This window comes from Chrysemys picta, unplaced genomic scaffold, assembly GCF_011386835.1.
Source record: "Chrysemys picta bellii isolate R12L10 unplaced genomic scaffold, ASM1138683v2 scaf342, whole genome shotgun sequence".
Lineage (NCBI taxonomy): Eukaryota > Metazoa > Chordata > Testudines > Emydidae > Chrysemys > Chrysemys picta.
The window spans coordinates 35,196-62,892 of record NW_027053049.1 but is presented as its reverse complement, the minus strand read 5'-3'; the positions used below and the strand labels follow the sequence as shown (position 1 = coordinate 62,892).

The following is a 27,697-nucleotide window of genomic DNA, read 5'->3' as shown; positions in this document are numbered from 1 at the left end:
CCAGTATGGCCGTTCTTATGTTCTAGCTGGGAGGCTGTAAAAAGTGATACTTGTATGTTTGTTAATATCACATCACTTTTCACAGCCTCCCAGGGAGCTACTAAGTGTCCTGCAAAAAGTGATGTTAACAAACATACAAATATCAATTTTCACAGCATTATTTTTATTATTGAAAAATATTAAAAAACATAAATAAATTACAATGATTTGGATGTGTATTTGGGCATTTTTATTTATTTTCCCTAAAGTTAATGAAGTATTTTAGGAAAAAGTGTCAGTGTTGTTGGGTAGAAAAGGGTCAATTTATTAAGTGTACATAGTCGCCATTTTGATTTGGTGAAAGGACAACCTGTCCTCCATCTTGGCACCCCTTCTCCTTCAGCTCTTTTGGTGCTCTTTTTCAAGCTTGGTGCCAAAGCAGAGGGAAAGATAGTGTCACGTGATAGTAAAATCTGCCCAGCAACAGGGAACATATATAAGGGTGTGTTCAAGCCCTGAGGGTTGGTTCTTTCTGTGTCTCTGGGTGCTGTGAAAACAGGTCATTCCAGTGAGGCATAGAAGTCCTCCCACAGCACCAGCCTTGCTGTTAGCTGAGGGAATAAGGCCGAAGGTGCACCAGCAACACCTAATAAGGTTCCATGGATTTACCCTCACTCACCCGTTAAACCATCATACGGTGTAGTGTCCACATTCAGCATGCAGGGCATCGAGGTCAAGAGTAGAAGGCAGAAGACCTCTCGCTGAAGATCTACTTACCTGTTGCAGAGATTCCTGATCCTTCCACATGTCTGTGAGGTCCTGGTTCCTGTCTGCATTCCTGTTCCTGTTCTTCTGTCCAGTGTCTGCAAGACATGGTATAGTCCTTCTCTGTTATTCTTGCAAAACCCCACTGTGCAAGGGTTTGGGCTCTGGGGTTCATCCCCATTATGCTGTGTTAACAACCAAGCAGTTATTCTTTGTGTTATCTTAGTTGTAGGGAGTCCTAGGGTATGTCTACACTACGAGAGTAGTTCGATTTTACTTAAATCGAATTTTTGGAATCGATATTGCAAATTCGAACGTGTGTGTCCACACTAAGGACAGTAATTCGACTTTGTGAGTCCACACTAACGGGGAAAGCGTCGACATTGGAAGCGGTGCACTGTGGGCAGCTATCCCACAGTTCCCGCAGTCCTCGCTGCCCATTGGAATTGTGGGTGGAGCCGCCAATGCCTTCTGGGTAAAAAAATGTGTCGAGGGTGCTTTTGGGTAACTGTCGTCATCCGTCCATCACTCCTGCCCTCCCTCCCTGAAAGCGCCGGCGGGAAATCAGTTTGCGCACTTTTCTAGTCAGTGACAGCGCGGACGCCACAGCACTGCGAGCATGGAGCCCGCTGCGACCATCGCTGCAGTTGTGGCCGTTCTCAACGCCTCGCAGCTTATCATCCACCTTTCCCAGAAGCAGATGCAGATAAGTCAGGCGAGGAGGCTACGGCACCGCGGTGAGGGCCTGAAGTCTGAGAGTAGCACAGACCTGTCAGAAAGCACGGGACCCAACGCCGAGGACATCACGGTGGCAATGGGTCATGTGGATGTTGTGGAACGGCGATTCTGGGCCCGGGAAACAAGCACTGACTGGTGGGACCGCATAGTGCTGCAGGTCTGGGATGAATCCCAGTGGCTGCGAAACTTTCGCATGCGGAAGGGAACTTTCCTTGAACTTTGTGAGTTGCTGTCCCCTGCCCTGAAGCGCAATGACACCCGGATGCGAGCAGCCCTGACTGTCCAGAAGCGAGTGGCCATAGCCCTCTGGAAGCTTGCAATGCCAGACAGCTACCGGTCAGTCGCGAACCACTTTGGCGTGGGCAAATCTACCGTGGGGGTTGTTGTGATGCAAGTAGCCAAGGCAATCGTTGATGTACTGCTGTCAAAGGTAGTGACCCTGGGAAACGTGGAGGTGATCATAGATGGCTTCGCAGCGATGGGATTCCCAAACTGCGGTGGGGCCATAGATGGAACTCACATCCCTATCCTGGCACCGGAGCACCAGGCCAGCCAGTACATTAACAGAAAGGGCTACTTTTCCATGGTGCTGCAAGCACTGGTGGACCACAGGGGACGTTTTACGAACATCTACGTTGGATGGCCGGGCAAGGTTCATGATGCTCGTGTTTTCAGGAACTCTGGTCTGTTTAGACGGCTGCAGGAAGGTACTTACTTCCCGGACCACAAAATAACTGTTGGGGATGTGGAGATGCCTATAGTCATCCTCGGGGACCCAGCCTACCCGCTAATGCCCTGGCTCATGAAGCCCTATACTGGCACCCTGGACAGTGAAAAAGAACTCTTCAACTACCGGCTGAGCAAGTGCAGAATGGTGGTGGAGTGTGCTTTTGGCCGTCTCAAGGGGAGATAGAGAAGCTTACTGACTCGCTGTGATCTCAGCGAAACCAATATCCCCATTGTTATAGTAGCTTGCTGTGTGCTCCACAATCTCTGTGAGAGCAAGGGGGAGACCTTTATGGCGGGGTGGGAGGTTGAGGCAAATAGCCTGGCTTCTGATTACGCCCAGCCAGACAGCCGGGCGATTAGAAGAGACCAGCGGGACGCGCTGTGCATCCGGGAGGCTTTGAAAGCTAGGTTCCTGACTGAGCAGGGTAACCTGTGACTTTTAAGTTTGTGTACAGAGAAGCTGAACCTGCCCCCGTTTCTTTACCCAGTTAATGTTGACTATCCTCTCCAGTTACATACCCCCTTCACCCCCTTCCAACACACGTTTAGAAATAAAATCACTTCTACTTTGTTAATGAACACCGTTTTTTTTATCACTGTTTTCGCAGGAATGTTTTAAACCTGGGACGCAGACTGTGGTGGGGAGCGGGTGTAGTGTAGTGATGCAAATGACGCTTCTAAACTCCAGGATTAACAGGCTCCGCTGTGGTGGACTGGTTGTTTCAACGGAGCCTGTCACCCCTCCTGATCGGGACTGTGTGTATGGGAGGGCTATGTGACTTTGTGACAGGGGGAGGACGGTTACAGATCCCCTGCTGCGTGGCTCTGTGATCCAGGATAAGGACCGCCGCATAAGATCTGTAACTGCCCTCCCCCGCCACAAAGTCACAGAGCAACCCACCCCCCACCACAGAACATGAAAACCACCTCCCAGACTGACCAGGGTAACTAGTGACTGCACTGTGTATGTGCCCTGCTGCTGGACCTGCCCCCGCCTATGTACCCTGCTAAAGGTGACTGTCCTGTCCAATTACCAACCCCCTTCCTCCCCCTCCTCCAAAAGAACATGATGGAAACAGTAATTAACAGAAACGGTTTTTTTTTATTAGCAACTACACATGAAACTGGGAGGTGAAACTTGGACGGGGGCTTGTGTGAGGCGGGAAGGAAAGAACTTGTCAAATTTTGGGGAATGAGAGCCTTCTACTACTAGAGCTGTCTGCAGGGGTGGAGTGAGAGTTTGCACGGACTCTGCCGCCCCTCCTTCTTTGCACTTTGGGTGAGGGGGGTATGGGACTTGGTGGCGGGGGGAGGGCGGTTACAGATAGACTGCAGCGGGGCTCTGTCCTCCTGCCTCCGTTCCTGCAGAACATCCACAAGGCGCCGGAGCGTGTCCGTTTGCTCCCTCATTAGTCCAAGCAGCATTTGAGTCGCCTGCTGGTCTTCCTGCTGCCACCTCTCCTCCCGTTCCATTTGTGCTTGGTGCATTTGGGACAAGTTCTCCCGCCACTGGGTCCGCTGTGCTGCCTGGGCTCGGGAGCAGCCCATAAGTTCCGAGAACATGTCCTCCCGTGTCCTCTTCTTCCTACGCCTAATCTGCACTAGCCTCTGGGAGTGTGATGCCAGGCTAGGTTGTGAGACAGTTGCAGCTGTGGCTGTGGGAATGGGAAAAAGGGAGTGAATTTCTCAGAAAGATAAATGTAGTTGTGAACAAAGAACATAGTCTTTCTCTGTGAACAAGACCATGCACAGCACCTATCACATGCGCACTCAGGACAAGGTCGAATTCTCGGCCTTCGCATTCACTGCCTGGGGTCTTGCACTGAAGATCTGAGAAGCGGGACAGGACACCGGAATTTGTGTAGCAGGCAGACATGGTAAGCCGTAGACTTGTGGCAGCTTAAAACTTTAATAGTAGCACTGGCCTCCTTTCACATTGAAAGCAATGCCAGTCCCTGCTGCCAGCAATCCGGCAAGCAGGAACTCTGCCCCTGTCCCACCCCCTCGCGGCTGTCCCCGGGAAAGATCCCTGTATGCTGCCCCTCTCCCGCCTCCACCGCGTGGCTGCAAACCAGCGGTTACAGTTCTGTAAAGGAACGGGCAAGCAGTCCCAACACTAACATTCCCCTACCTAATTCAAAGCAGGTCACCATGAGCGACATCACCCTGATGAGGATCTCAGACAGTGAGAAAGAAAGAATGCTTCGGGAAAGCCTCCAAAGACCAGGGCCGTATGCCGCCCTGCTCTGCAGGGCAATGATCCCTGAGTACTTGATTGTCTCGTGGCGCAGAAACGTGTCATACTACGGAGAACCCAATAAGGCCGCTCTCCCCAGGAACCTGATGCAACGGCTTTCCAATTACCTCCAGGAGAGCTTCCTCGAGATGTCCCAGGAGGATTTCTGCTCTATCCCCGGACATATAGACCGCATTTTACTGTAGCTGCACTGGCAGGGACTAAACAGTAGAGCGGCTTGTGCAGAACAATCATGCTAAACCGGACATTGTTAGATTTTTTTTCAATAGTTGCACTGCCCAGGACTGAAACGTTAAGCGCCTAGGGCAAACTAATCATGAGAAACCCATTGTTGTTATTCTTAATATTCCTGTTCTGTTAAAAATAAATATTTAGATGTTTAAAACACTTACTGGCTGATCCTTCCCCAGATTCTGTGTCCGGGTTAACGGCTGGGGACGGTTGGTAGGGGATCTCTGTAAGGGTGATGAAGAGATCCTGGCTGTCGGGGAAATCAGCGTTGTAAGCGCTGTCGACTGCCTCGTCCTCCTCATCTCCTTCCTCATCTTCCCCGTCCGCTAACATGTCCGAGGAACCGGCTGTGCAGGGCCGGCTTTAGGCCGATTCCACCGATTCCCCTGAATTGGGCCCCGCCCCTAAGAGGGCCCCGTGCAGATCGGGCAGTGTCCCTGCCTGAAGCAAAGCTCTGTGGCTCTCCCGGAAGCAGCAGCTGTTGCTGCTAGGCAGGGAGAGACGCTGGCCGGCAGGGGCCTGAGGCAGAGGCAGCAGCGGCTGTTGCAGGTCAGGAGGGGGGAGGGGAGGAGAAGGCACATGTGCTTTGCAGCCTTCCCCTCCCCTCCCCCCCAGCACTCACCTGGAGGAGACACCGAGGGGGCTTCCGGTCCGGTGGGAGACAGGAATCTCTGCAGTGGACCTCACTCACCTTAGCAGCTGCTGGGGCTTCGGTCGGTGAGAGTTTGACCCCGTGATTCCCCCTAGGTGTGTAATATTGGGTTGGTTTTGTGGTTTTCGGTGGTGTTGCTGTTTGAGGGTGAGTTGTGCCTGCCTGCGTCTGTTTCAAAACTAAACTCGGGATCATGTAACCCAGGAAGAAAGCCCCGAGCCAGTACTTAGTGCTGTGAATTCCAGGTGAGAGAGAGAGAGACAGGGAGGTTTGGAGGAGGAAATCAAATACATCAGGAGGGGAGAATGCGAAAGGTCTGCAACACGGCAGGCTGAGACTTTTATCTCTCCCTTCTCCCCCGAGAGAGGGGAAACTGAGGCACGGAGTGATCTGATTCCCCTCCCCAAATTATTTTGCAAAGGAGGGGGACGGGGGGCTCCTATCCAAACCAGTTCCCTTCCCATCAACTCTGCTTCCCCTGCTGCAAGACTGCTGTAGGGGCTGAATATTTCCATTAAACTCTGGCTCCTTCATTTGCCCTACAACAATAAAATAGACTGGCTTGGGGGGGAGGAATATTCCCCCCCCCCCCAAGCTGTGTGGACATTAAGGTTTTTGGGGGGGGGCACGATAACATTCCAGATCGATCAAATGCCCAGCTCAGCTTTCTAGCCATCCAGCAGCTCTAGGGTAGGGAAGGAAGGGGCTCTTGGTGCAGAGTGGTCACAAAACAGGGGTGAATTTAGCAGGGGGGGGTCCGGTTGAAATCCCACCTGATGCAGCCACACAGAATCTCTGGCGGCGCTAGGAGAGGCCAGGAGTGGAAGCACGTGGCCCGGGGGTGGGGGGACATTTGCCCTCAGTCCTGGGCTCTGGGATGGACTAGACTGGGTGGGTGGTGGGTTCAGTCTAGTCTTCCAGCCTGTTGTTCTCGCTGGGGTTTGTGGTTTTCATCTGGCTCCACTGAAAAGATCAAACAAGCCCAGTAGAAAAGGGGGGTGAGAGAGGTGGGAATGGGTTTGTAAGGGGTTAAAGTGACCCATCAATGAAAGAGTAAAACCAGAGTTTGACTGGGTTTCCCCCCAGCCACCACTCCTGCAAACACTGGGCAAGGGGCAGCCCCATCCCCCACCGAGGCTATGGTGAGGGGCAGCAGGGGAGGAAGGAAGCCACATGTGATGGCAGTCCCCTCCCCCCCAGCACCCACCACCCCTTCTCCGGCCCCCAAACTCTGTCCCAGAGCCTGCACCCACGGAGAGGCAGCCGCGTGCTCTGCAAATCAGAGACCGTTTCAATGTAGTGCCAGGGGGAAGCAATGCTCAGTCTGTCCTGAAATCCTGTGTGGGATGAGTCACAAAGCTGGGAACCCGCTGCAGGGAGCTTTCCTGAGCCGAGTTACTGAGCTGCTCCTTCTGGCTAGAGGAGATGGGGCTTCGCACAGACAGGGCCCTGGACTCTTCACAAGGCTGGGAGAGCAGCTCTGGGGGGGAAGGTGTCCTGGGGGAAGGCAGCGATTTAATGGTACACCATTAAATTTGAGATGCTCTCTCAAAGGGGGTGGCGTTCCCCAAGCCAGGGGCTTTCTTCCAGAAAGGTCACCGCTCAGGGAAGGAAATGGCAGGAACAAAGGGAACCATTAGTCTCCTCTCCGGCCGCTAATGAGCTGTCGTCCCAGCCCTGATGGAATTAATGGTCTCTGTTATCTCCGCTCTGCAGCCTGGTGCCTGCTTTGTGATGCCAACCTGCCGAGAGAGAGAGAGAGAGAGAGAGAGAGAGAGAGGAAACAATGCCTAAGTCTTGTATAACAGGCTGTCACTGTCTGCAAAGCTTTAGCCGCTGCCCTGGGGAGCTAATCGGGGTGGGGGGGGGGAAGAGGAGGTTCACCATTAGGTTTAGAGAGTTTGGCAGCCAGGTGCAATTCTAATCAGTTGAGGATATTGTTGACGTCACTAGGCATAACCCTAGGTAACTCGGGAGGGTGAAAGGCCACAAAGTGTCAATGAAGCCTTCCTGCACTAGGCCTAAGTGAACCAAACTCTATCCTTCCATGTTTAAACTCTGATCAACCTCAAAAGCCAGGTGCAATTGGAATATGTAAGCAACCAGTTATCTGTGTGCAACCCCCTGCTCAAGAAGTAATAATGAGGCCTGCATGTTTCTGGCTGAAGGGAAAAAGGACAAGATAACGGTTTAAAGAAGTTACTAACAAGCTAGGCTTATAGCTGCCAAGAATGACTTAACTATTACCAGGGATGGGAGGGGTAGAGGGAGGAATGGGGGGGAGAAAGGGAGGGCTAGAGCGGAAAGGGGGGGGGGGTGAGGCTTAACTGCAAAATGTATAAAAGAAGAAAAACTGTTCCTGTTAATGTGCTTGATTTGAGACTTGCCAGTCTCCTTGCACCACTTTGGGATCCCAAATAAACTTTGTTTTCTTCTCCCCCTGGTGTGTTTATTGGCGCGAAGCACACCGGGCAACGAACCCCACTGTTGCTTTGCCTCGGGCACTCTGTGCTGGCAACAATATCATACAGGCCCAGAGGAGGTGTCAGCAGAGTACTTCTGTTCTGCACAGCTGGGGGACAGGACGAGTCTGCTGGGAATGGGCAGTTTTACGCCACCACAACCGTGCCCACATGTCCATGCTGCTTACCAAGCTTTGGGTCCAGAGATCTACTCGCCCAGAACAGGTAGCCCTGCCTGTGACCTTGTCGCAAGGGATGCAGGATTGGGAGTCCAGGAATGGAGGTTGTTCATAACTCTGAAATGTTCATAACTCGGAACAAAACATTATGGCTGTTCTTTGAAAAGTTCACAAAGGAACATGGTCGTCATACAGCTTTGAAATTTTACTATGCAGAAGAAAAATGCCGCTTTCCCTTTATTTATTTATTTATTTATTTGTAGTAGTCTACGTTTAACACAATACTGTACGGTTCTGTAGTTGATATTGTGCGTGTGTGTGTCTCTGCTGCTGTCCGATTGCTTTCGGTTCCAAATGAGGTGTGCGGTGGACAGGTCAGTTCATAACTCTGGTGTTCGTAACTCTGAGGTTCTACTGTCGCTAGTATTGGATGGGAGAGCGCCAAGGAAAGCCCAGGGTGCCGCCAGAAGTGGTGGTGGTGAGTCAATAGGTGGCGCTCTTCCCTCTGGGTCAGCACTGAGCCAGTGCCGATGGGACGCTTTGGGGAATCTAGGTGAAACTTCAGAATTCTGGCTGATCTTCATGAAATTGTTGTGTAAGGGAGTTCACTGGTGTACGTGGGCTCCACCCTCATCTCTCCCAGAGCAGAGACAATGGAGAGTCGTTAACCTGAATGGCTCCCATTCATATGGGAGCACCCTGAAATGAGGAGGGTCAGTTTTCTCTAACTTCTGTGCAGGGGGCTGGGGTGTAGGGCACCAGAGACAGGGTGAGGAGGGGGCTCCCAGGAAAAACAAAGGATGCGGGGGCCGACCAAGGGCAAAGGAAATTGGCAGGAGAAAAGAGTGAGATTCCATGATTCAGAGAAGCCATGAGCTGTAGGGGGGAGGGACCCTGAATTCCTTAAAAGACTCTGGCCTGGCCCAAAAACACTTGAGAGTGGGGAGGGAACTGAGGGAGGGAAGGTGATTGTTGGGTCTGGAGCTGTATATCTTGTGTCCTGTCTAAAGTAAAGAGTAGCTGCTTTAGAAGCCCTTTTTGCAAAGCTTCTGTCTTACGTGGTTCAGCTACAGGGGTGAGGATCTCCAGGGTTGGGGCTCTGGAAAGGGTGTGCTTACGCGACCGGGGAGCTGGCGCTAGTCTCTGTGCCTAGGCACTTGGACTGTGGGGTCTCCACTCCCAGAAAGGGATGCTAGACAGAGCATGTGCACCCCAAGAGTTTGCATAGAGACACCCTCTGCATTCAAACAGAGGCAGTGCCTGAACTCTGCTCAGACTCAGGCAGCTTAAAGCACGTGGTGCCCAAACACTCCAGCAAGGGGCGCTCTACCAGGAGCATGTGGCAGCTCCATTCTGATGTTCCATCTTTCAGACGGGGCATAAAACCAAAGTCGTGATCCTTGGGACTCTCTCCAAGCATGGGAACGTAGCATCTAATTTGGAGGTTTGCACTCCATTAGGATGACCAGATGTCCCGATTTTAAAGGGACAGTCCTAATATTTGGTGCTTTGTCTTATATGGGTGCCTATTACCCCCCCACCCCCATCCCTTTTTTTCACACTTACTATCTGGTCACCCTAGCTTACATTCCACCTGCATGCTGCACGCTTGCTTACCTGAGGTTAACTATGGTGCTGTTAAACGCCTGCTATGTCCCATCCCCCCTGGAAGAGGTGGTCGGACTTCTCTTGTGGGTATAGTGAGTTTTATACAGACCGTTTGTAAAATGCATCGGGATCCCGTGCAATGAAAGCTGCTCTGCATCTCCACATTATAGTTATGCCTCCATACATAGTCACAGCTTCTACATAGTCCATCCATACCGCCCTTCTGCATTAAGTCCATTAATGGCTATTAGCCAGGACGGGTAAGGAATGGTGTCCCTAGCCTCTGTTTGTCAGAGGGTGGAGATGGATGGCAGGAGAGAGATCACTTGATCATTACCTGTTAGGTTAACTCCCTCTGGGGCACCTGGCATTGGCCACTGTCAGTAGACAGGATACTGGGCTGGATGGACCTTTGGTCTGACCCAGTACGGCCATTCTAATGTTCTTATGTTCTCACCCTCTGGGGTATCATTACAGTTCCCTGGAGGCTGGTTATTAACCTGCCTACGCCACCTATTGCAACCTGAAATCTGGATTTTGCTGCAGAAGGCCCATCTCTCTCTCCCCCGCCGCCCCCACAGCGTTTTGTTTAGCGGCTGAGGTATATGAATAGGATCGTCAAAGGGGCCGTATAGCATCTTTAGACTCTTTAAGGGCAGGGTGGCTTTTATAGCTCACCACTAGGGTGACCAGACAGCAAGTGTGAAAAATCGGGACAGGGGGTGGGGGATAATAGGATCCTATAAGAAAAAGACCCAAAAATCGGGACTGTCCCTATAAAATCAGGACATCTGGTCACCCTAGCACACCCCCAGGGAGTGGCGGGGACCCACACATGTGAAACGGAGCTCATTAATAACCGATCAACAGCATATATGATGCAATGTACAGAATATATAATTTTATTTTTTATATAGTTATGGAAAGTAAATAATACATGGAAGAAATTAAAGGCTTTTTTTTCCATTATTTTTTTTGTTAGTCATCCCTGCCGGGGCCCCGCCAAAAATGTTCGATTTGGGCCCCGTCCTTCCTAAAGCCGGCGCTGCTGGAGAGAACAGGAGGATTCAGTCAGCAGGGGCTGCCGATCCGTCCCATTCACCAGGGCTGCCATCCTGCGGCTTCAGCATTAGTGGCTGGGGTGACTTGGGGAAAGGTCTCAACCTCCCCACATCCCACTTCACTGCTGCCAGAATCCCTCCTGCCCCCCCCGCTACAGTCCCCTCCCTACCCAACCTGGGTGGGGCTGGAGGAGAGGGGTCTGAGAACTTGAGCTGTGGATTGGAGGTGGAACAGCTGTCAGGGGCACTGACGGGGAGGTGGCAGGAGCTCCCCGTACCAGGAGGGGGGTTGCCACTGGAGGTCACAAGGAAGGACAACAAGACTCCATCCTGGGGGTCAGGAGGGGAAATCCATCCCTCAGAGGTGGGCAGGGGCTGGGTGGAAATGCTGCTGGTTCCAGGGGCCGTTAATCCCCCGATTCCTAGGAGGCGTCTGAGTCTCAAACAGGTTCTCGTTCCCTTGCAGCAGGAGGACGTCACGGCCAATGTGATGTGCCAGTTCCGTATCATGCGGCACTTGCGCCAGGTGCCCGAGGCGCTGCAGGGCCTGTGCCTCTGAGGCCACCAGCAACTCCCGCTCCCTGCTGCAGGTACTGCTCTGGCTCTCTGTAAATGGGGAGCTAGTGGAAGGGGAAATGGAGCCCCCTGGCACTCACAGAAAGCTGATTACAGAATGAGCCCGAACTGAGAGGCACCATATCCGCCCCCCTAAAGAGCCAGACTTCAGTGGTGATACACCCCAGCTGGGGTAGCAACAGGATTGAGAACGAGGTAGGAAGTTCAGAGCAGCAAGGAAAGCCTGGAGGGGAACTTGAGAAGAGAGGTTGGAAAAGTGCAGCAAAGAGAAAGGTGCAGACCTAGCTGTTGGGTCCAGGGCCCTGAGCTGCTATCAATGTCAGGGTAGGACTGGGTTCCCCTACTGGCCTCAGAGGAGGCGGCGTACACTCACCTGGAGAGGGTTCCCAAGCCCAGCAAGGGGGCTACAGGCTGAGCAAGTGCCCCAGCGATGGCAGAAGGACTTCTGTCTGTGGAAAGACCTCTTTGGACTTTTAGTGTGAGGCAAGCTGGGCCCCAGAAGGGTGGACTAAAGGTGGTGACCTGGCCGGAGTTACCAGGCAGAGAAACTGCCGTGGTGCTGGAGCGACCATGGATGGGGGACGCTAGCCCAGCGAGAGGGCTGTGATGCCATGCCTGGCCGCCGGGGGGCACCTAACAATGAGTAGATTCATTTATGATTGGCATAGTTGGCAGGATTGAGTTCCCCCTGTGATCCGTGAGGGAAGTCTTGGTTGCTGAAGGAATCATAGAATATCAGGGTTGGAAGGGACCTCCGGAGGTCATCTAGTCCAATCCCCTGCTCAAAGCAGGACCAATCCCCAGACAGTTTTTTTCCCTGATCCCTAAATGGCCCCCTCAAGGATTGAGCTCACAACCCCAGGTTTAGCAGGCCAATGCTCAAACCACTGAGCTATCCCTCCCCCAAGCAGGTGTATCAAGGGACCAAGCTGGTCGCTGGATTTCCCACTTCAGTTCCAGGGACTGGCTAAGCAGCCAAAACAGATCTAGGGGTTTCTCCTGCAGCTCCTAGAAAACCAACAGACGCAGAAGGAAGTGCAGGTGGAGCTACAGACGCAGCAGCAGCAATACCTGTGAGAGATCCTGCAAAGGGAAATCAACCCAGGGTCTGCTATGCCCATGGACAAAAAGAGCAGAGAAGGAGAGCATGCCTGGGCTGTGCTGAGAAGGTTAGCCCAGGGAGAAGGGCATGAGAAAGTGTACAAACGTGGCCTAATGCCAAGATGGGAGCAAGAGTTCTTTGTTTTGGGGGCAGAGAAGCAGGCCATATCAAAAGACACGGCCTGCTTAGGAAATTGCTGAGTGGCTGAACGAGGGGCCAGGGCCCTAAGAAGTTAGAAAGAAAGGAGAAGGAGAAGGTGTCCTCTGACACAAACCCCCATGAGGCAGGCAAGGTGGAGGTGGCTGGGGGGCTCCACCAGTACGTCACAGAGCTACTCTCTGTGGATCACCCCGCTCAATGAGTGTTCATTCTAGGAAGCAAGCCGGCTAGACAGTAAAACAGCAGAGGCTGCTCCCAATGCTACACTCGGTTTCTCAGAAATGAGTAGACTTTATGGGCAGAAGACACCGTTAGAGCATCTAATCTGACCCCCTGCATATCACAGGCCTTTCTGTACCATATGGGGCAGGCAGAGCTCTGCCTGGGCGCAGGGGGAATGGGATGGGGGTAGATCAAGGAAAGGGGGGAGGGGAATGGGTGTGAGGGAAAGAGTTCCTGTCCCAGATGAAGGAATTTGGGGGCAGAGGAAAGGACCCTGCTCCACAGAGAGGGGAGAGGGTTTCTGTGAGTGCCAGGGGGCTCCATTTCCCCTTCCACTAGCTCCCCATTTACAGAGAGCCAGAGCAGTACCTGCAGCAGAGAGCGGGAGTTGCTGGTGGCCTCAGAGGCACAGGCCCTGCAGCGCCTCGGGAACCTGGCGCAAGTGCCGCATGATACGGAGCTGGCGCATCACATTGGCCGTGACGTCCTCCTGCTGCAAGGGAACGAGAACCTGTCTGAGACTCAGACGCCTCCGAGGAATCAGGGGGGATTAACGGCCCCTGGAACCAGCAGCATTTCCACCCAGCCCCTGCCCACCTCTGAGGGATGGATTCCCCCTCCTGACCCCCACGATGGAGTCTTCTTGTCCTTCCTAGTAACGTCCAGTGGCAACCCCCCTCCTTGTACGGGGAGCTCCTGCCACTTCCCCCTCAGTGCCCCTGACAGCTGTTCCACCTCCAATCCACAGCTCAAGTTCTCAGACCCCTCTCCTCCAGCCCCACCCAGGTTGGGTAGGGAGGGGACTGTAGCGGGGGGAGCAGGAGGGATTCTGGCAGCAGTGAAGTGGGATGTGGGGAGGTTGAGACCTTTCCCCAAGTCACCCCAGCCACTAATGCTGAAGCCGCAGGATGGCAGCCCTGGTGAATGGGACGGATCGGCAGCCCCTGCTGACTAGGGTTACCATACGTCCGGTTTTTCCCGGACATGTCCTGCTTTTCGGCAATCAAACGCCCGTCCGGGGGGAATTGCCGAAAAGCCAAACATGTCCGGGAAAATGCCGGCCGGGCACTTCCCCTCCCGCGGCTGCTCTGCTCTGCTCCTCCCCTCTCAGACTTTAAGAGCCGAGCTGCCCGAGCCAGCGCTACCGGCTTCGGGCAGCCCCCCTGCCTCCGGACCCCCAGCCGCTGGCCAGGCACTTCCCTTCCCGGGCTCCAGCTGAGCTGCTCCGCTCCTCCCCTCTCAGACTTTAAGAGCCGAGCTGCCCGAGCCAGCGCTACTGGCTTCGGGCAGCCCCCCTTGCCTCCGGACCCCGAGCCACGGGCCAGGCACTTCCCTTCCCGGGCTCCAGCTGCGCTGGGGAAGCGCCGGCCGGGGGCGCAGGGTCTGGGGGCTGCCCGGCAAACCGTGAAGCCGGTAGCGCTGGGGCAGCCCTTTCCCCATGGCTGGGAGTGGGAGGAAGGAGGGGGCTGAGTTAGGGCGGGGAAGGGGTGGAGTTGGGGCGGGGCTAGGGGTGGGGAAATGGGCGGGGCCAGGGCCCATGGAGGGTCCTCTTTTTTTATTTATTAGACATGGTAACCCTACTGCTGACTGAATCCTCCTGTTCTCTCCAGAAGGGGTCCAGCCTTGCCAGCAGCAGGACAAGCGTCCCCTGCCCATGTGCCTCAGCCTTGCCTGGTCAGACGCCATCACCCGTCAGTCCTTGGCCTCCCAGGCTGCCAGTGATGGGAGCAACTCTGGATGGTGGCTCGGGTGACACAGACACCAGACCACTAGGAATTGGGTGCGGCCCTGTGGGACAGGAGAGTCTCGCAGAGGGCACTTGGGGGACTCTCCTGCCCTTCCCAAGAGCGATAGCACCCTGTCCTAAGAACATAAGTCTGGGATGAGGCAAAGCTTGTCATTAATTAACCTGGCTAACGAGCTGGGTGGAGCTGCTCCGGAGACAAGCTGGCTCGCTCCTGCTCATGGAGGTGAATTCATCTCCCTTCCCAGGAGCACCTGCTCTCCCTTTCATTCCCCACCAGGCTCCTTGTGCCAGGCCAGCGAATGGCCACAGGATGGGAATGAGGCCTGGGCCCCGCCCCAATCTCCTGAGTCTAATGCAGCTGCTCAACTTTTCCCCCATCAGCTGCTGGGTTTCCCCCAGGAGGGAGTAGGTGACAGGGAGAGAGAGACACACACATTTGTCCTTCTGGTTGCAGGGCTTGTGTCCTTCCAATCCCATTGGTGGCTGCACAGTGGGCAGAGTCCTCGCTGCGTGCCTGGCCCAACAGAATTGCAGGGCGTGGTGTGGAACACAGAAAGAGATAGAGAGACTCATCCTCCAGCCGGGGTCAGTCTGAGAGAAATTGGCTGGGGTCCCAGTCTCACTCTTCTAGCGGGTGCCATTTCCCAGCTGGGTTCCTTATCCCTCTGGTGCAGCAGCAGCTGGTAGAGCCGGTAAACCCCATCCCTGGCCTGCCGGCTGATGTCCTTGGCTGGGTCACTGACGGACAGAGCCAGCTGTGCCATGTGGTGACCCATCCTGGGGAATTCCGCTGAGTTCTAATGGACGGGAGAGGGAGAGGGGACTCCATCAGCATTTTCCTGTTAGCTCCCAGTCCCCCCGGGCCAGGACTCTCCTTCCCCTCAGCCCCTCTGCAGGAGATGCTAGAGGATAGGAGCTAGAGCCAGACCCTTAATTTCCTCTGCCCCCAAGGAAGCCTGCAGCACAGGGCTGTGGACAGGGCCCTCCATGAGGACTTGCTTCCCCAGCTGCTCCAGGATGACAGGGAGGCATGAACCTGGAGCACAGTCCCCTTAAAAGCCCAGAGTCACCACTTAACTAGGACAAGAAGAACTTGACTCAAGCCAGGCTCACTCTCTGCTCTGACTCTGCCTTCCCAAGAGGAACACTCCTAACCCACAGCCCCTGCAGCAGCAGATCCTACAGCCCGTCAGAGCCAGATCACCTACCCCTGGAGTCAGGAAGCTGGGGTCAGAGATCACGTACGTCAAACTCAGGGAGGGTGATGGTGAATCTGAGCAGGGCCGTGCTGCTCTTAACGGCCCTGGCTCTCTCTCGCGGCACCCTGGACACGATCCAGTAGTTAATGTGCTGTGGGGAAAGGAGGCATTGCACTGACTGCCCTGACCAAGGATGCCCACTGGGGGCCCGGCTAGGAGGACAGACTGGAAAATGGATCTAAGAGTGAAGGTAAAATTGCCCCCACCCCTCTCATCGGGCTCACCTCCAAGATGTACTGGAGCCTGTCGCTGTCTGGGGACTCTGCCAGCAGGTTCCCCAGCATGGCGTCCAGGAGGTCTGGCAAGACCCTAGGCAGATCCTGAAAGCAAGGGAGAGCCATGGGTCAGAGTTAGGGAAACTGGGGCTAAACATGCCACAGGATGGGAAGTGGGGTCTCTGGGAAGCACTGGTGTGACCCCCAAACACATATCCTGGCCTCTCTCCTTCACATCCCACTGCAGGCAATTAGCAAGGACTCATGGCAGGATGACAGCTGGCTCTTCAATCCATGACTTTAGCTGATCTACCTGCACTTGGGCGGTGTCCTTCTCCATGCCCAGGGTGAAGACGGCGTGCAGGGCAGCTCGAAGGAGGTGGGTCTCCAGCTCTGGCTCCACAGCAGGTGTCATGGTGCTGGAAGAGAGAGGAGCCGGTATTAGACTGTGCAGTGCGGGGATGGGACTGGCACCAACACGCAGGTTAAACTGCAGGGAAATAGGCACAGGCTGGCAAGAAGGGAAACTGAGGCACCGAGCCAGGGAATGACAAGGCCAAGGTTTCTCAGACAGACAGTGGCAGGGCAGGAATAGCACCTGTTCCCTGCACCCTGCTGCCCCTCCTGTATCTGATCCTGGGAGTGAGCCTCTCCCCAAAGCCGTTGCAATGTTACTGGAGTGAAAAGAACAGCCCAGCCAGGAGAGAGTGACCCTTCCCCGCACCTCTGCCAGAGGAGCCACCCTTGGGCGGTGACCTGGGAGTGGGAGTGGGAGGGGCAGTGACTCCCAGCCCTGGGCCTGAGCAGCACTGGGGTTAGGGGAACCGGGCCGGAGGGTCTCGGTACCTGAGGTTGCCCACAGCAATCAGGGAGTTAGCGAGGACGGCGCCGGGTGGAGAGTTATCAGGCAGCTCCTCAATGAGCTCCTGTGAGACCCAAAGGAGACAAAGGAGCGTGTGAGATTCGGGCCACACTGGACATTGCTGGTTTCCTATTGACCTGTGGGACTTTGGGCAAGTTGCTCCCCGCTCTAGGCTCTGTCCCCAGCAGTCAAATGGGGATTTCATACTTTCCCACTATTGGAAAGTGCTGGGAGAATCCCCCAGCAAAAGCTGCTCTGACAGTGCTAAGCAGCATCTGACCATTAGAGGTCAGAGCACACTGCCCAGGAGGAGGAGTGTTTGGTTCTGGGCTGTTGGAGTACGGGCTTTCAACCATCTGTGCACACATATTATACTAATTGCATCTAGACCACATCTCCCTAGTTTGTTTGTGAGAATGTCCTTATTAACACCAAGATGGATCACATCTACTGTTTACCCACCTCCACTAGGCCCGTAACCCTGCCAAAGAAGGAGCTAGGATTTGTTTGGAATGATTTGTTCTTGACAAGTCCATGCTCACTAGTCCTAAGAACCAAATTGTCCTGTAGGTGCTGACAAACTGATTGTTTAATAAGGAGTTCCAGTATCTTTCCAGGTATGTTAATGGATGGGAAGACGTTCTTTTTCAGGGATCTCTGACGAGAACTGGGGCACAGCACGTAGTTTGTTGAGGCCATAAAATGGAGACAGGCACCTCTTCTCTTCTCCCAGCACCCCAGATACCTAAAAGGGTGGGACTCACATCCCTCAATGGGCTTTAAAAAAGACAATGGTTACAATGTGGCCCCAACCATTTCTGGTTTCTGCAGACTAGATGTTTTAGCAAAGTTTAGAATTCCTTGGTGCTCAACACCGTGAAACTCCCCTTTCTCCTTTACAAAGGGCTTTAACGCCCCTTATCTCACCCAGGCTCTCGACTGCCCAAAGTTGGAGAATTGTCCCTGTTCCCACTGCAGAGCACCCCCCACGACACACACACAGAGTCCTCCTGGTGGTGGGAGGGGAACAGAGGAAAGGACAGAAGACGTAAGAGATGAAGAGAAAGGAGGGAGGGATGGAGGAAAAGGTAAAACAAAAAGGACAAACCCTAATGTCCCCAGTGATTCTAAGGGACAAAATCCCAGGTGGGGAATAAAATTCGACCACCTTAAGCTAGTGTTTTCCATGCCTAGAATTCAGCTGGCGCCAGATGCATCAGACTCAACAGGTTCCAAACCTCTCGGAGGCTCTTACCTTCTAAACAGGGACGTCTGTTTTCTAGTAAAATCAGGAAAAAGAAAAGAGAAAACTCAAAAGAGGTTCCTCCTGGCGCTCACGTACGTGACCCTTAATACTCTCTCAGTCCTCAAAGAGAGACCTCGAGAAGGAGACTTGCTGAAGCAAAGCTACAGGGGACTTTGAGGTTTCCCTGGCACTGCGCCCCTGTCCTGCCTGGCTGATGTCAGCATCTCTCTGTGAGGTCACCACCTCCCCAGCACCTTTGACCAATAGGCTGAGATCCTGCAAAAGGCCTTTGTGATGTCACTGCCACACCCACTCCTCCCCTGCAGTGCTAATGTCCTGCCACAGGGCAGACACTTTGGAGGTTTGAGCTACACAAAGAAGAGACACTTAGATCTCAAAAATTAGATGAGATGTTTCAGTCTGAGCTAAGTAGTTGCTGCTCTTAACAATTGCAACATAATAAAATACAAATAAAATAGACTATTTCAGCCATTCTATTATGTCCTAATCTGATCTGAGTAAACGTGATAGGACACCTCATCTTACGCACTGCTCCTAGTGACACTCTCCAATAGATCCCCATCCTCCACCTGTCGGGAGGTAGGTAGGAGCGGATTGTTATCCCTACTTGAAAGAGGGAGAAGCTAAGGCTGAGAAAGGAGAATTGACTTGTCTTAGGTCACACAGCCAGTCCGTGGCAGAGTTGGGAATAGGACCCAAGAGCCCTGATTTTCAAACTAACCATCGGATCTTGAATTTCAGACATTGAATGACCTGAATAAAGTGTTCTCAAGTGAGTTCCAGACCAGCAAGAGTTCATAGTAATTATTCAGCAAGTATTTTAGGAGAACTGGAATGGTAGAGAAAATAATGAACTGCAGAGAAGCAGCAAAATTTGTTGAACATATGACTGGTTATGACTATTTACTTGTTCTTAAAAGAAAACAACAGGGACCTGAGTCTCCTCCCTGTCAATAACCCCCTGCTCAGCCAATCAGGGTAGAGACCGAGGGGCGGGGGGATGAGGGATCTCACCAGAGAGCCCAAAGGATGGCCCAGGTCACCGCTGGGGATCACTGTCTGAGCACTATTTCAACGCCACATTTTTCGGTGGACCTCCCACAATGGGAGTTGTAGAGCACCCCCCACGACACACACACACCCCTCCTGGTGGTGGGAGGGGAACGGGGAAAGGACAAAAGAAGTAAGAGATGAAGAGAAAGGAGGGAGGGATGGAGGAAAAGGTAAAACAAAAAGGACAAACCTTAATGTCCCCAGAGATTCTAAGGGACAAAATCCCAGGTGGGGAATAAAATTTGGCCACCTTAAGCTAGTGTTTTCCATGCCTAAAATTCAGCTGGCGCCAGATGCATCAGACTCAACAGGTTCCAAACCTCTCGGAGGCTCTTACCTTCTAAACAGGGACGTCAGTTTTCTAGTGAAATCAGGAAAAAGAAAGGAGAAAACTCAAAAGAGGTTCCTCCTGGTGCTCACATACATGAACCCAAATAGTCTGTCAGACCTCAAAGAGAGATCTCGAGAAGGGGACTTGCTGAAGCAAAGCCACAGGGGTCTCTGAGGTTTCCCTGGCCCTGCGCCCCTGTCCTGCCTGGCTGATGTCAGCATCCCTCTGTGAGGTCACCACCTCCCCTGCACCTTTGGCCAATAGGCTGAGGTTCTGCAAAAGGCCTTTGTGATGTCACTGCCACACACACCCCTCCCCTGCAGTGCTAATGTCCTGCCACAGGGCTGACACTCTGGAGGTTTGAGCTACTCCCTGTGGATCACCCCACTCAATGAGTGTTCATTCTAGAAAGCAAGCCGGCTAGACAGTAAAACATCACAAGCTGCTCCCAATGCTACACTCGGTTTCTCAGCAATGAGTAGACTTTATGGGCAGCAGAGACCGTTAGAGCATCTAATCTGACCCCCTGCATATCACAGGCCTCCTGTCTACCACAATAGCTACTTTTGGGGCAAACACATTCCGGAAAGGCATCTAGTCTTTATTAATGACATCAAGAGATGGAGAATCCACCACTTTCCTTGGTAGCTTCTTCCTGTGGTCAATCATCCTCGCTGTTGAATATTTGTGCCTTATTTGTCATAGGAATTTGTCTCTTTTCACCTTCCAGCCATTGGGTCTTGTTCTGCCTTTCTCTGCTAGACTAGAGAGCCCTTTAATACCTAGTATTTTCTCTCCATTAAGGCACTTCAACACTTCAATGAAGTCCCCTTCAATCTTCTTTTGATAAGCTAAACAGGTTGAGCTCTTTCCATAGCTCACTAGAAGGCATTTTTCTCCAGCCCTCAGAACATTTCATGGCTCTTTGCTGCCCCAGCTCCAATTTCTAGGACCATCTTTTTCAAAGGAGGACACCAAGACTGGAGGCAGTATTCCAATAGCAGTCTCACTGCTGCTGTGTCACCTCCCTATCCTACTCACGGCTCTGCTCCTACGTCTAATGATGGCTTTAGCCCTGTTCACCACAGCATCACACTGGGAGCTCATGTTGAGTGGCTTCTCCACTCTGGCCCCTAAATCCTTTTCAGAGTCACTGCTTTCCTGGATCCACGTCCCCATTCTGGAGGTGTGGCCGGCGTGCCTTGTTGCCACGTATAGGACCTTGCATTGGGCTCTGCTCAAACTTGTTTTCTTTGAATGGGTCCAGCTGGCCGAATGAGCCAGATCGCTCTGTATCACTGCCCTCTCCCCATCAGGAATTACCACTCTGCCTGTATTTTGTCACCCCTCAATCTTATCCGCAGTGATTGTATGTTTTCTCCCAATTCATTGATAACAATTATTTTAAAAAATTAGTCCTTGAGAGCTTCTTCAGACCCTTAGTACCCAGGACCTGCTCCCCACATCACAGTGAGAAATGCTGTCCAGCCCTGCTGGTACAGAGGGGATAAGCACAGAACAAACGTACCTTTAGGAGCTGTGTTGTCCATAGGCTCTGAACAACATGTGGGGGTCAGCAGATTACAAACGCACGACAGACCTGTAGTGTAGACAGGTCCCAACTGTGTCTCGGTTTCCCACCCTGTAAAATGGGGAGAAGAAACAAAACCTTGATTAGCTCCTTGACAGCTGGGGAAACCGAGGCACCCAGCGGTGCAGAGACTCGCTCATGGTCCCAAAGCCAGGAATAGAAAACAGCAGATCTGATAGCCAGGCCTGGGACCTAACCCTGGTTTTCCTGGCCTTGCTGCTCTAAGTTTAGTCACAGCCACCATGTCTTTTCCCCCGTGTCCCTTAACCCCACGTCACTGCAGAAGAGAGATTTTCTGGTAGCCAGCTGGCTCTCCTGCATGTGGATGTCGTTCCAAAAGACATGCTCTGACTCAGTCCCATGCTATGGTTGGCTGAAGGAACCACGTGGTCACATTCTAGCCCTGAGTTATACAGGAGGGGCGACTAGATGCACATAATGGTCCTTTCTGACCTGAACCTCTATCAATCGCTACATTTTCTGCTGCTAGGAAGAGAACTCTGGACCTATTTTCTCTCATTCACTTTCAGTCGGAATAATTTCAATCCAGGCCAAAGGATTTCCTCTTCCATTGTGTCTTCAGCACCTTTGGGAGCAACCAGTTACTGTTACCCACAGGTTACCAGTTTCAACCTGTCCCAGGGTGAGATGGCAGGGAAAGGGGTTGGAGCTCAACTGCACCTGGCCCAGGTGATGCAGGTCCCTAGGGTGAAGGGAATAAGTGTGGGGGTCACGTGACAAGACGCAGCCTGTGACTAGGACCCAGGCCTGCTGAGAGATAGAAGGGCAGCCTGTACTCAGCCAGGAGAGAGACCCCAAGGGAAGCAGGCATGGGAGGGGCTTGGAGAGTCCTTTAAAGGTCAGGGACAAGCTGGGAAGGGGCCAGGCTGAGCACTAAGGACAAGGCCCTAGGAGGGAAAGACAGGGCAGTTTAGGAGATGGGGCAGATAGTCCAGTTGGTTTCGGCTCCCAGGACCAGACACCCAGAGGTGAAGGTGATTGTCGGGGCTTCTGTCCTTCTTCCCCAGTGTAGATTTGATAGTGGAGAAGACTGATGCCGTAAGGGGGAAGTGAGTTACCCCAAGGTCACCCAGTGAGTTTATATCACCAATGCATACTCGGAAGGATCTAATAGAAATATGGATTTTCCAGTCTCTTCTTTCTAGGAGTCCCCAGGGCTAAGGTAAAACCCCTGCGGCCCCTCCCCATTCTGCTCACCTCCAAGATGTGCTGGAGTTTGTCTGTGCTGGGGGGTGCTGTCAGCAGGATCGAGAGCTTGTCATCCATGTTCTCTGGGCAGGCCTTGCTCAGAGCCTGCCAGCGGAGGGAGACCAGGGGTCAGGAGCCTGCATTAGCACCGGTGTGCCATTGACCAAGAGCTGGCTGAGGTAAGCGCCGCCTGGCCGGAGCTCGCACCCAGAAACCCTGCCCCAGGTCGGAACCCCCTCCCACACCCAAATTCCCTCCCAGACCTCACACCCGGCACCCCAACCCCCTGCCCCAGGTCGGAACCCCCTCCTGTACCCTAATCCCTCCCAGACCCCACACCCCCACCCCAATCCCCTACCCCAGCCCTGAGCCCCCTCCCGCACCCAAACTCCCTCCCAGAGTCCGCACCCCAACCCTCTGTCCCAGCCCGGATCCCCCTCTGGCACCCCAACCCCCTAATCTCCAGCCCAATCCCAGAGCCCGCATCCCCACTGGAGCCCTCACCCCTCCCTGCACTCCAACCCCCAGCTCCAGCCCAGTGAAAGTGAGTGAGGGTGTGAGAGCGAACGACTGAGAGAGGTGGGCTGGGCTGGAGTGAGTGGGGGTGGGGCCTTGGGGAAGGGCATGAAAGGGGTTGGGTCAAGGGCGTTTGGTTTTGTGCAAGTAGAAAGTTGGCAACCCTACTTAAGGACCTTTGAAAAGCAGCCTCCTTAGCACCGCTCCTGATACCAGGGGCCAAGGCGCCCCCGGACATGAGAACCACAATAGGCCAGAGCAAAACGCTGCGTTAGAAATCGGAGCTCAGGCTGCCAAGCGAACGATAGCTGACAGACAGGGGATGTGGGAATTAAGGTTGTGCCTTCAGCCAGCAACTGGTGTTCATCCATTTGCACCACACACACACCTGTAGGCAGGGCCACTATTTCCTTGTCTGTCTGCCTGTTTAGCGTCTCTCGGTCCTTACTGTGCCCATCACCGTGGTGTCTGAGTGGCAAACCAAGGGTTTGACGTGTGCATATGAAACTGCCTGACTGGAAGGACGTGGTTTGGTGTGGATCAGTGACTGCTGGGGCGATTGGTGGCAGAAGGCTCTGAGGGCCTGGCTCATTCCGACCTGGCTCATTCCAATGGCTTCTACAGCTGAGAGCAGCCCAGTCTCCTGCCTGGGTCCGACGCAAACCAGGAAGTACAGGACCACAGTTAATAAGAACAGCTCAAAAGATCATTTTCGCTGACCCAGCCCTGCACAGATTTCCAGCTTAGGTTTGCATTTTCAGCAAAAGTTCTTCTTGATTATTTTCTCCCAACCCCCTTCTGCCTCCATAATAGCCAGCCACCCCGTCAGTCGCATCCTGGGGCGCTCCAGGGACAGCGTGTGTGCGTGTATGTGTACATCTGTACATATGTGTATGTGTACATGTGTGTATGTATGCGTGTACGTGTATGTGCACATGAGTGTGTGCACATGTGAGTGTGCGTGTGTATGTGTGTACATGTACCCCAGTCAGATGTATACATCTGGATTTCCTTTGAAAGAATTTTCAAATTGAGCTGATCAAGTGCAATGGCAAAGCACCCAATTCCTCTGCCCCCCAACTGCCTTCGTTGCTTTAACGTACAACCTGCTCTGCTGGCACCTCTGACTCCTGAAAGCCCTAACGCTCCAGGGGAGCAGGCCGTACCCTACCCTGCCCTGGCTGCCCCGGGTGTTACCTCGGAGGGAATCGTTCCAGATTCCAATGGGTGGCAGGTCCAGGGAAGAGCCTTATCTGGGGGGAGGCTGTACCAGACCCACCCGACCCAGGCAGGCTCCCAGGTACTCTCTGCTCGGGGCTGATAAGGCTCCTTAGCAGTTTCTCTCCAAACAAATTCCAGTTCAAGATACCTGAGAGCTCCACAGCAGGGCAGCATCCCCAGAGCGCAGCAGGGCGGGGGTTAGGGGGAGCAGTCGGTAGCAGCACCTGCTCCTCGTACGGCAGGAGCGAGAAGTGCCAGCCTCTCTGCACAGAGCAGCAGCGTTCAGCATGGGCCAGACGTGCTGCGGTGATGGGTAAGAGCGGGCTCGGAGAGCCAGAGGGTCTGTGGGGCAGCGCTGGGCCCTTCTGCTCCGCACTAGGGCCGGGTGGGCGTGTTCAGCTGGGATTGGAACCCACCAGCACTTGTGGGTGTGAATGTGGGGCTGGAACTCAATGTGGGGCGCTACTGGGGGGAAGGGCAGAGAGACACCTGGGCTGAGACCCCAGCTCCAGGGACACAGTCACTCCTGCCCAGCCGGGTAAAATTGCCCAGCTGTGTGACAGCCCCCCCATCCCCGAGGGGTTCCCCCCCCCCCGGTATGTCACAGCAGGGTAATGTGCATACTGAACGGCAGGGGTTGCCAGAGACTGGCTGGGAGAGGCCTTTGGGGATGGAGGAAGCAGCACTAAGGTACATGCCAACCTCCCTACAGAGGAGGGGCCGTGCCCCACAGGTGTGGGGCAGGGAGCTGGGACACTGCGTGGTGGGTCATTGTCTGGCCCAGGCCCTTCCTAGCTGGAGGCCGAGGCATTTTCTTCAGGTCACCTTCCGCTGCAGCTTGGCCACGGGCCCCCATACCCTCTAGTCCAGCCAGGGATCCCAAGTGGGGATTGTCACGGCTGGCTCCTCCCTGCCGCCAGCAGCTCTTCACTGCCAGGGAATTCCTGAAATCCTGTGTGCTCCTCCCCCCACACCTCCTGGGGCTGTGAGTGCCCTCCTCCCGGACAGCCCCCCCCCGAGAGCTCTGAGTGCCCCTGGCCAGTCCCTCCCCTCAGCCCCCCCCCACTTCCTGGGGCTCTGAGTGCCCTCAGCCTGTCCCCCTCCCACACCCCGGGGCTGAGTGACCTTGGCCAACCCCCGTCCCTTCAGGAGGAACTCCCAGTACCCACCTAGCCCCCACACCTCAGGGTTCCCCTCCCTGCGGCTCTGTGGCCATACCCCCACCAGGGCCGACTTTAGGCCAATTCAACCAATTCCCCTGAATCGGGCCCCAGGCCCAAGCCCCGGTACGGTGTACCGGCAAGAGCCAGTGCGCTGTACCAGGGTGGTCCGGCTTCCCCAGGGGGCAATTTAAAGGACCTAGGGCTCCCAGCAGGGGCCGGAGCCCCAGGCCCTTTAAATTGCCACCAGACCCCCACTGCTGGAGCCCTGGGGTAGGGCTGCGGGGCTCTGGGGGCTATTTAAAAAGTCTGGGACTCCCGCTGCCTCTACCGCCCTGGCCCTTTAAATAGCCACTGGAGCCCCGCTGCTTCCCCAGGGCTCCCGCGGCTATTTAAAGGGCCGGGGCGGTAGAAGCAGGGGAGCCCTGAGCCCTTTAAATAGCCCCCAGAGCCCTGGGATAGCGGGGGACTCGGGGGCTATTTAAAGCTGCCTCTGCTGCACCCCGTCCCCGCACCAGCCCCGCACCGCCTGCCCTGCCCGCAGCCAGCCCCGTCTCCAGCCAGCCCTGCACCCCCTGTCCGCAGCCAGCCCCTGCTGCACCCCTGCCCTACCTCCAGCCCCGCCACCCCTGTTCTGCCCGCACCAGCCCCGCCCCCCTGCCCTGCCTGCAGCCAGCCCTGCACCCCCTGCCCACAGCCAGCCTCTGCCGCACCCCCTGCCCTGTCTCCAGGCAACCCCTGCCGCACCCCCCTGCGGCCCTGCCCAAAGCCAGCCAGCCCCACACACCCCTGTCTCCAGCCAGCCCCGCACCCCTTGCCCTGCCTGCAGCCAGACCCTACCTCCAGTGAGCCCCTGCCCAGCCTCCAGCCAGCCCCATGTCCACTGGTGCCCTGCAGTTCCCAGGGCAGTAACCCTGCACACCTGCTTCAATGAGGGGGGCAGGGAGCAGCTGGGACCCACACATGTGCACACCACTAGGGTGACCAGACAGCAAGTGTGAAAAATCGGGACAGGGGGTGGGGGATAATAGGATCCTATAAGAAAAAGACCCAAAAATCGGGACTGTCCCTATAAAATCAGGACATCTGGTCACCCTAGCACACCCCCAGGGAGTGGCGGGGACCACACACGAGAAACGGAGCTCATTAATAACCGATCAACAGCATATATGATGCAATGTACAGAATATATAATTTTATTTTTTATATAGTTATGGAAAGTAAATAATACATGGAAGAAATTAAAGGCTTTTTTTTCCATTATTTTTTTTGTTAGTCATCCCTGCCGGGGCCCCGCCAAAAATGTTCGATTTGGGCCCCGTCCTTCCTAAAGCCGGCGCTGCTGGAGAGAACAGGAGGATTCAGTCAGCAGGGGCTGCCGATCCGTCCCATTCACCAGGGCTGCCATCCTGCGGCTTCAGCATTAGTGGCTGGGGTGACTTGGGGAAAGGTCTCAACCTCCCCACATCCCACTTCACTGCTGCCAGAATCCCTCCTGCCCCCCCGCTACAGTCCCCTCCCTACCCAACCTGGGTGGGGCTGGAGGAGAGGGGTCTGAGAACTTGAGCTGTGGATTGGAGGTGGAACAGCTGTCAGGGGCACTGACGGGGAAGTGGCAGGAGCTCCCCGTACAAGGAGGGGGGTTGCCACTGGAGGTCACTAGGAAGGACAACAAGACTCCATCCTGGGAGTCAGGAGGGGGAATCCATCCCTCAGAGGTGGGCAGGGGCTGGGTGGAAATGCTGCTGGTTCCAGGGGCCGTTAATCCCCCCTGATTCCTCGGAGGCGTCTGAGTCTCAGACAGGTTCTCGTTCCCTTGCAGCAGGAGGACGTCACGGCCAATGTGATGCGCCAGCTCCGTATCATGCGGCACTTGCACCAGGTGCCCGAGGCGCTGCAGGGCCTGTGCCTCTGAGGCCACCAGCAACTCCCGCTCCCTGCTGGAGGTACTGCTCTCGCTCTCTGTAAATTGGGAGCTAGTGGAAGGGGAAATGGAGCCCCCTGGCACTCACAGAAAGCTGATTACAGAATGAGCCCGAACTGAGAGGCACCATATCCGCCCCCCTAAAGAGCCAGACTTCAGTGATGATACAGCCCAACCGGGGTAGCAACAGGATTGAGAACGAGGTAGGAAGTTCAGAGCAGCAAGGAAAGCCTGGAGGGGAACTTGAGAAGAGAGGTTGGAAAAGTGCAGCAAAGAGAAAGGAGCAGACCTAGCTGTTGGGTCCAGGGCCCTGGGCTGCTATCAATGTCAGGGTGGGACTGGGTTCCCCTACCGGCCCCAGAGGAGGCGGCGTACACGCACCTGGAGAGGGTTCCCAAGCCCAGCAAGGGGGCTACAGGCTGAGCAAGTGCCCCAGCGATGGCAGAAGGACTTCTGTCTGTGGAAAGACCTCTTTGAACTTTTAGTGTGAGGCAAGCTGGGCCCCAGAAGGGTGGACTAAAGGTGGTGACCTGGCCGGAGTTACCAGGCAGAGAAACTGCCGTGGTGCTGGAGCGACCATGGATGGGGGATGCTAGCCCAGCGAGAGGGCTGTGATGCCATG

The 27,697-nt window shown here is 54.5% G+C and overlaps 2 protein-coding genes and 1 long non-coding RNA gene across 4 annotated transcripts; 1 reads left to right on the top strand and 2 right to left on the bottom strand.

The window, feature by feature from the left end:
* Positions 1-3,293: 3,293 nt before the first annotated feature.
* LOC135978612 (uncharacterized) lies at positions 3,294-5,177 on the bottom strand. The gene is made up of 2 exons (XM_065579490.1): positions 4,861-5,177; positions 3,294-3,866 (listed from the first exon to the last, which is right to left on the bottom strand). Exons 1-2 carry the CDS (start codon positions 5,030-5,032, stop codon positions 3,421-3,423), a joined length of 618 nt encoding a protein of 205 aa, XP_065435562.1. The 5' UTR covers positions 5,033-5,177; the 3' UTR covers positions 3,294-3,420.
* A 113-nt stretch (positions 5,178-5,290) lies between these two features.
* LOC135978614 (uncharacterized) lies at positions 5,291-10,569 on the top strand. The gene is made up of 2 exons (XR_010596000.1): positions 5,291-5,446; positions 7,815-10,569. It is a non-coding gene; the product is annotated as an uncharacterized LOC135978614 (long non-coding RNA).
* A 3,135-nt stretch (positions 10,570-13,704) lies between these two features.
* LOC135978613 (maestro heat-like repeat-containing protein family member 1) lies at positions 13,705-19,480 on the bottom strand. Of its 2 annotated transcripts, none has more exons than XM_065579491.1 (3): positions 16,255-16,473; positions 15,951-16,046; positions 13,705-15,264 (listed from the first exon to the last, which is right to left on the bottom strand). In XM_065579491.1, exons 1-3 carry the CDS (start codon positions 16,354-16,356, stop codon positions 15,037-15,039), a joined length of 426 nt encoding a protein of 141 aa, XP_065435563.1. In that variant the 5' UTR covers positions 16,357-16,473; the 3' UTR covers positions 13,705-15,036. The 2 variants fall into 2 exon arrangements, with proteins under 2 accessions (XP_065435563.1, XP_065435564.1); XM_065579492.1 differs by lacking the exon at positions 13,705-15,264 and adding an exon at positions 15,293-15,817 and having other exon boundaries at positions 16,255-19,480.
* Positions 19,481-27,697: the final 8,217 nt, after the last annotated feature.

Bases quoted from the DNA above. Each gene is read 5' to 3' on its own strand.
- LOC135978612 (XM_065579490.1), bottom strand. From the start codon at position 5,032: ATGTTAGCGGACGGGGAAGATGAGGAAGGAGATGAGGAGGACGAGGCA. The intron at 3,867-4,860 runs GTAAGTGTTTTA...CCATTCCCACAG, and splicing joins ATCTGGGGAAGGATCAGCCA to CCACAGCTGCAACTGTCTCA.
- LOC135978613 (XM_065579491.1), bottom strand. From the start codon at position 16,356: ATGACACCTGCTGTGGAGCCAGAGCTGGAGACCCACCTCCTTCGAGCT. The intron at 16,047-16,254 runs GTAGATCAGCTA...CCTTGCTTTCAG, and splicing joins AGGACACCGCCCAAGTGCAG to GATCTGCCTAGGGTCTTGCC. The intron at 15,265-15,950 runs GTGAGCCCGATG...CCCGTCCATTAG, and splicing joins GGCTCCAGTACATCTTGGAG to AACTCAGCGGAATTCCCCAG.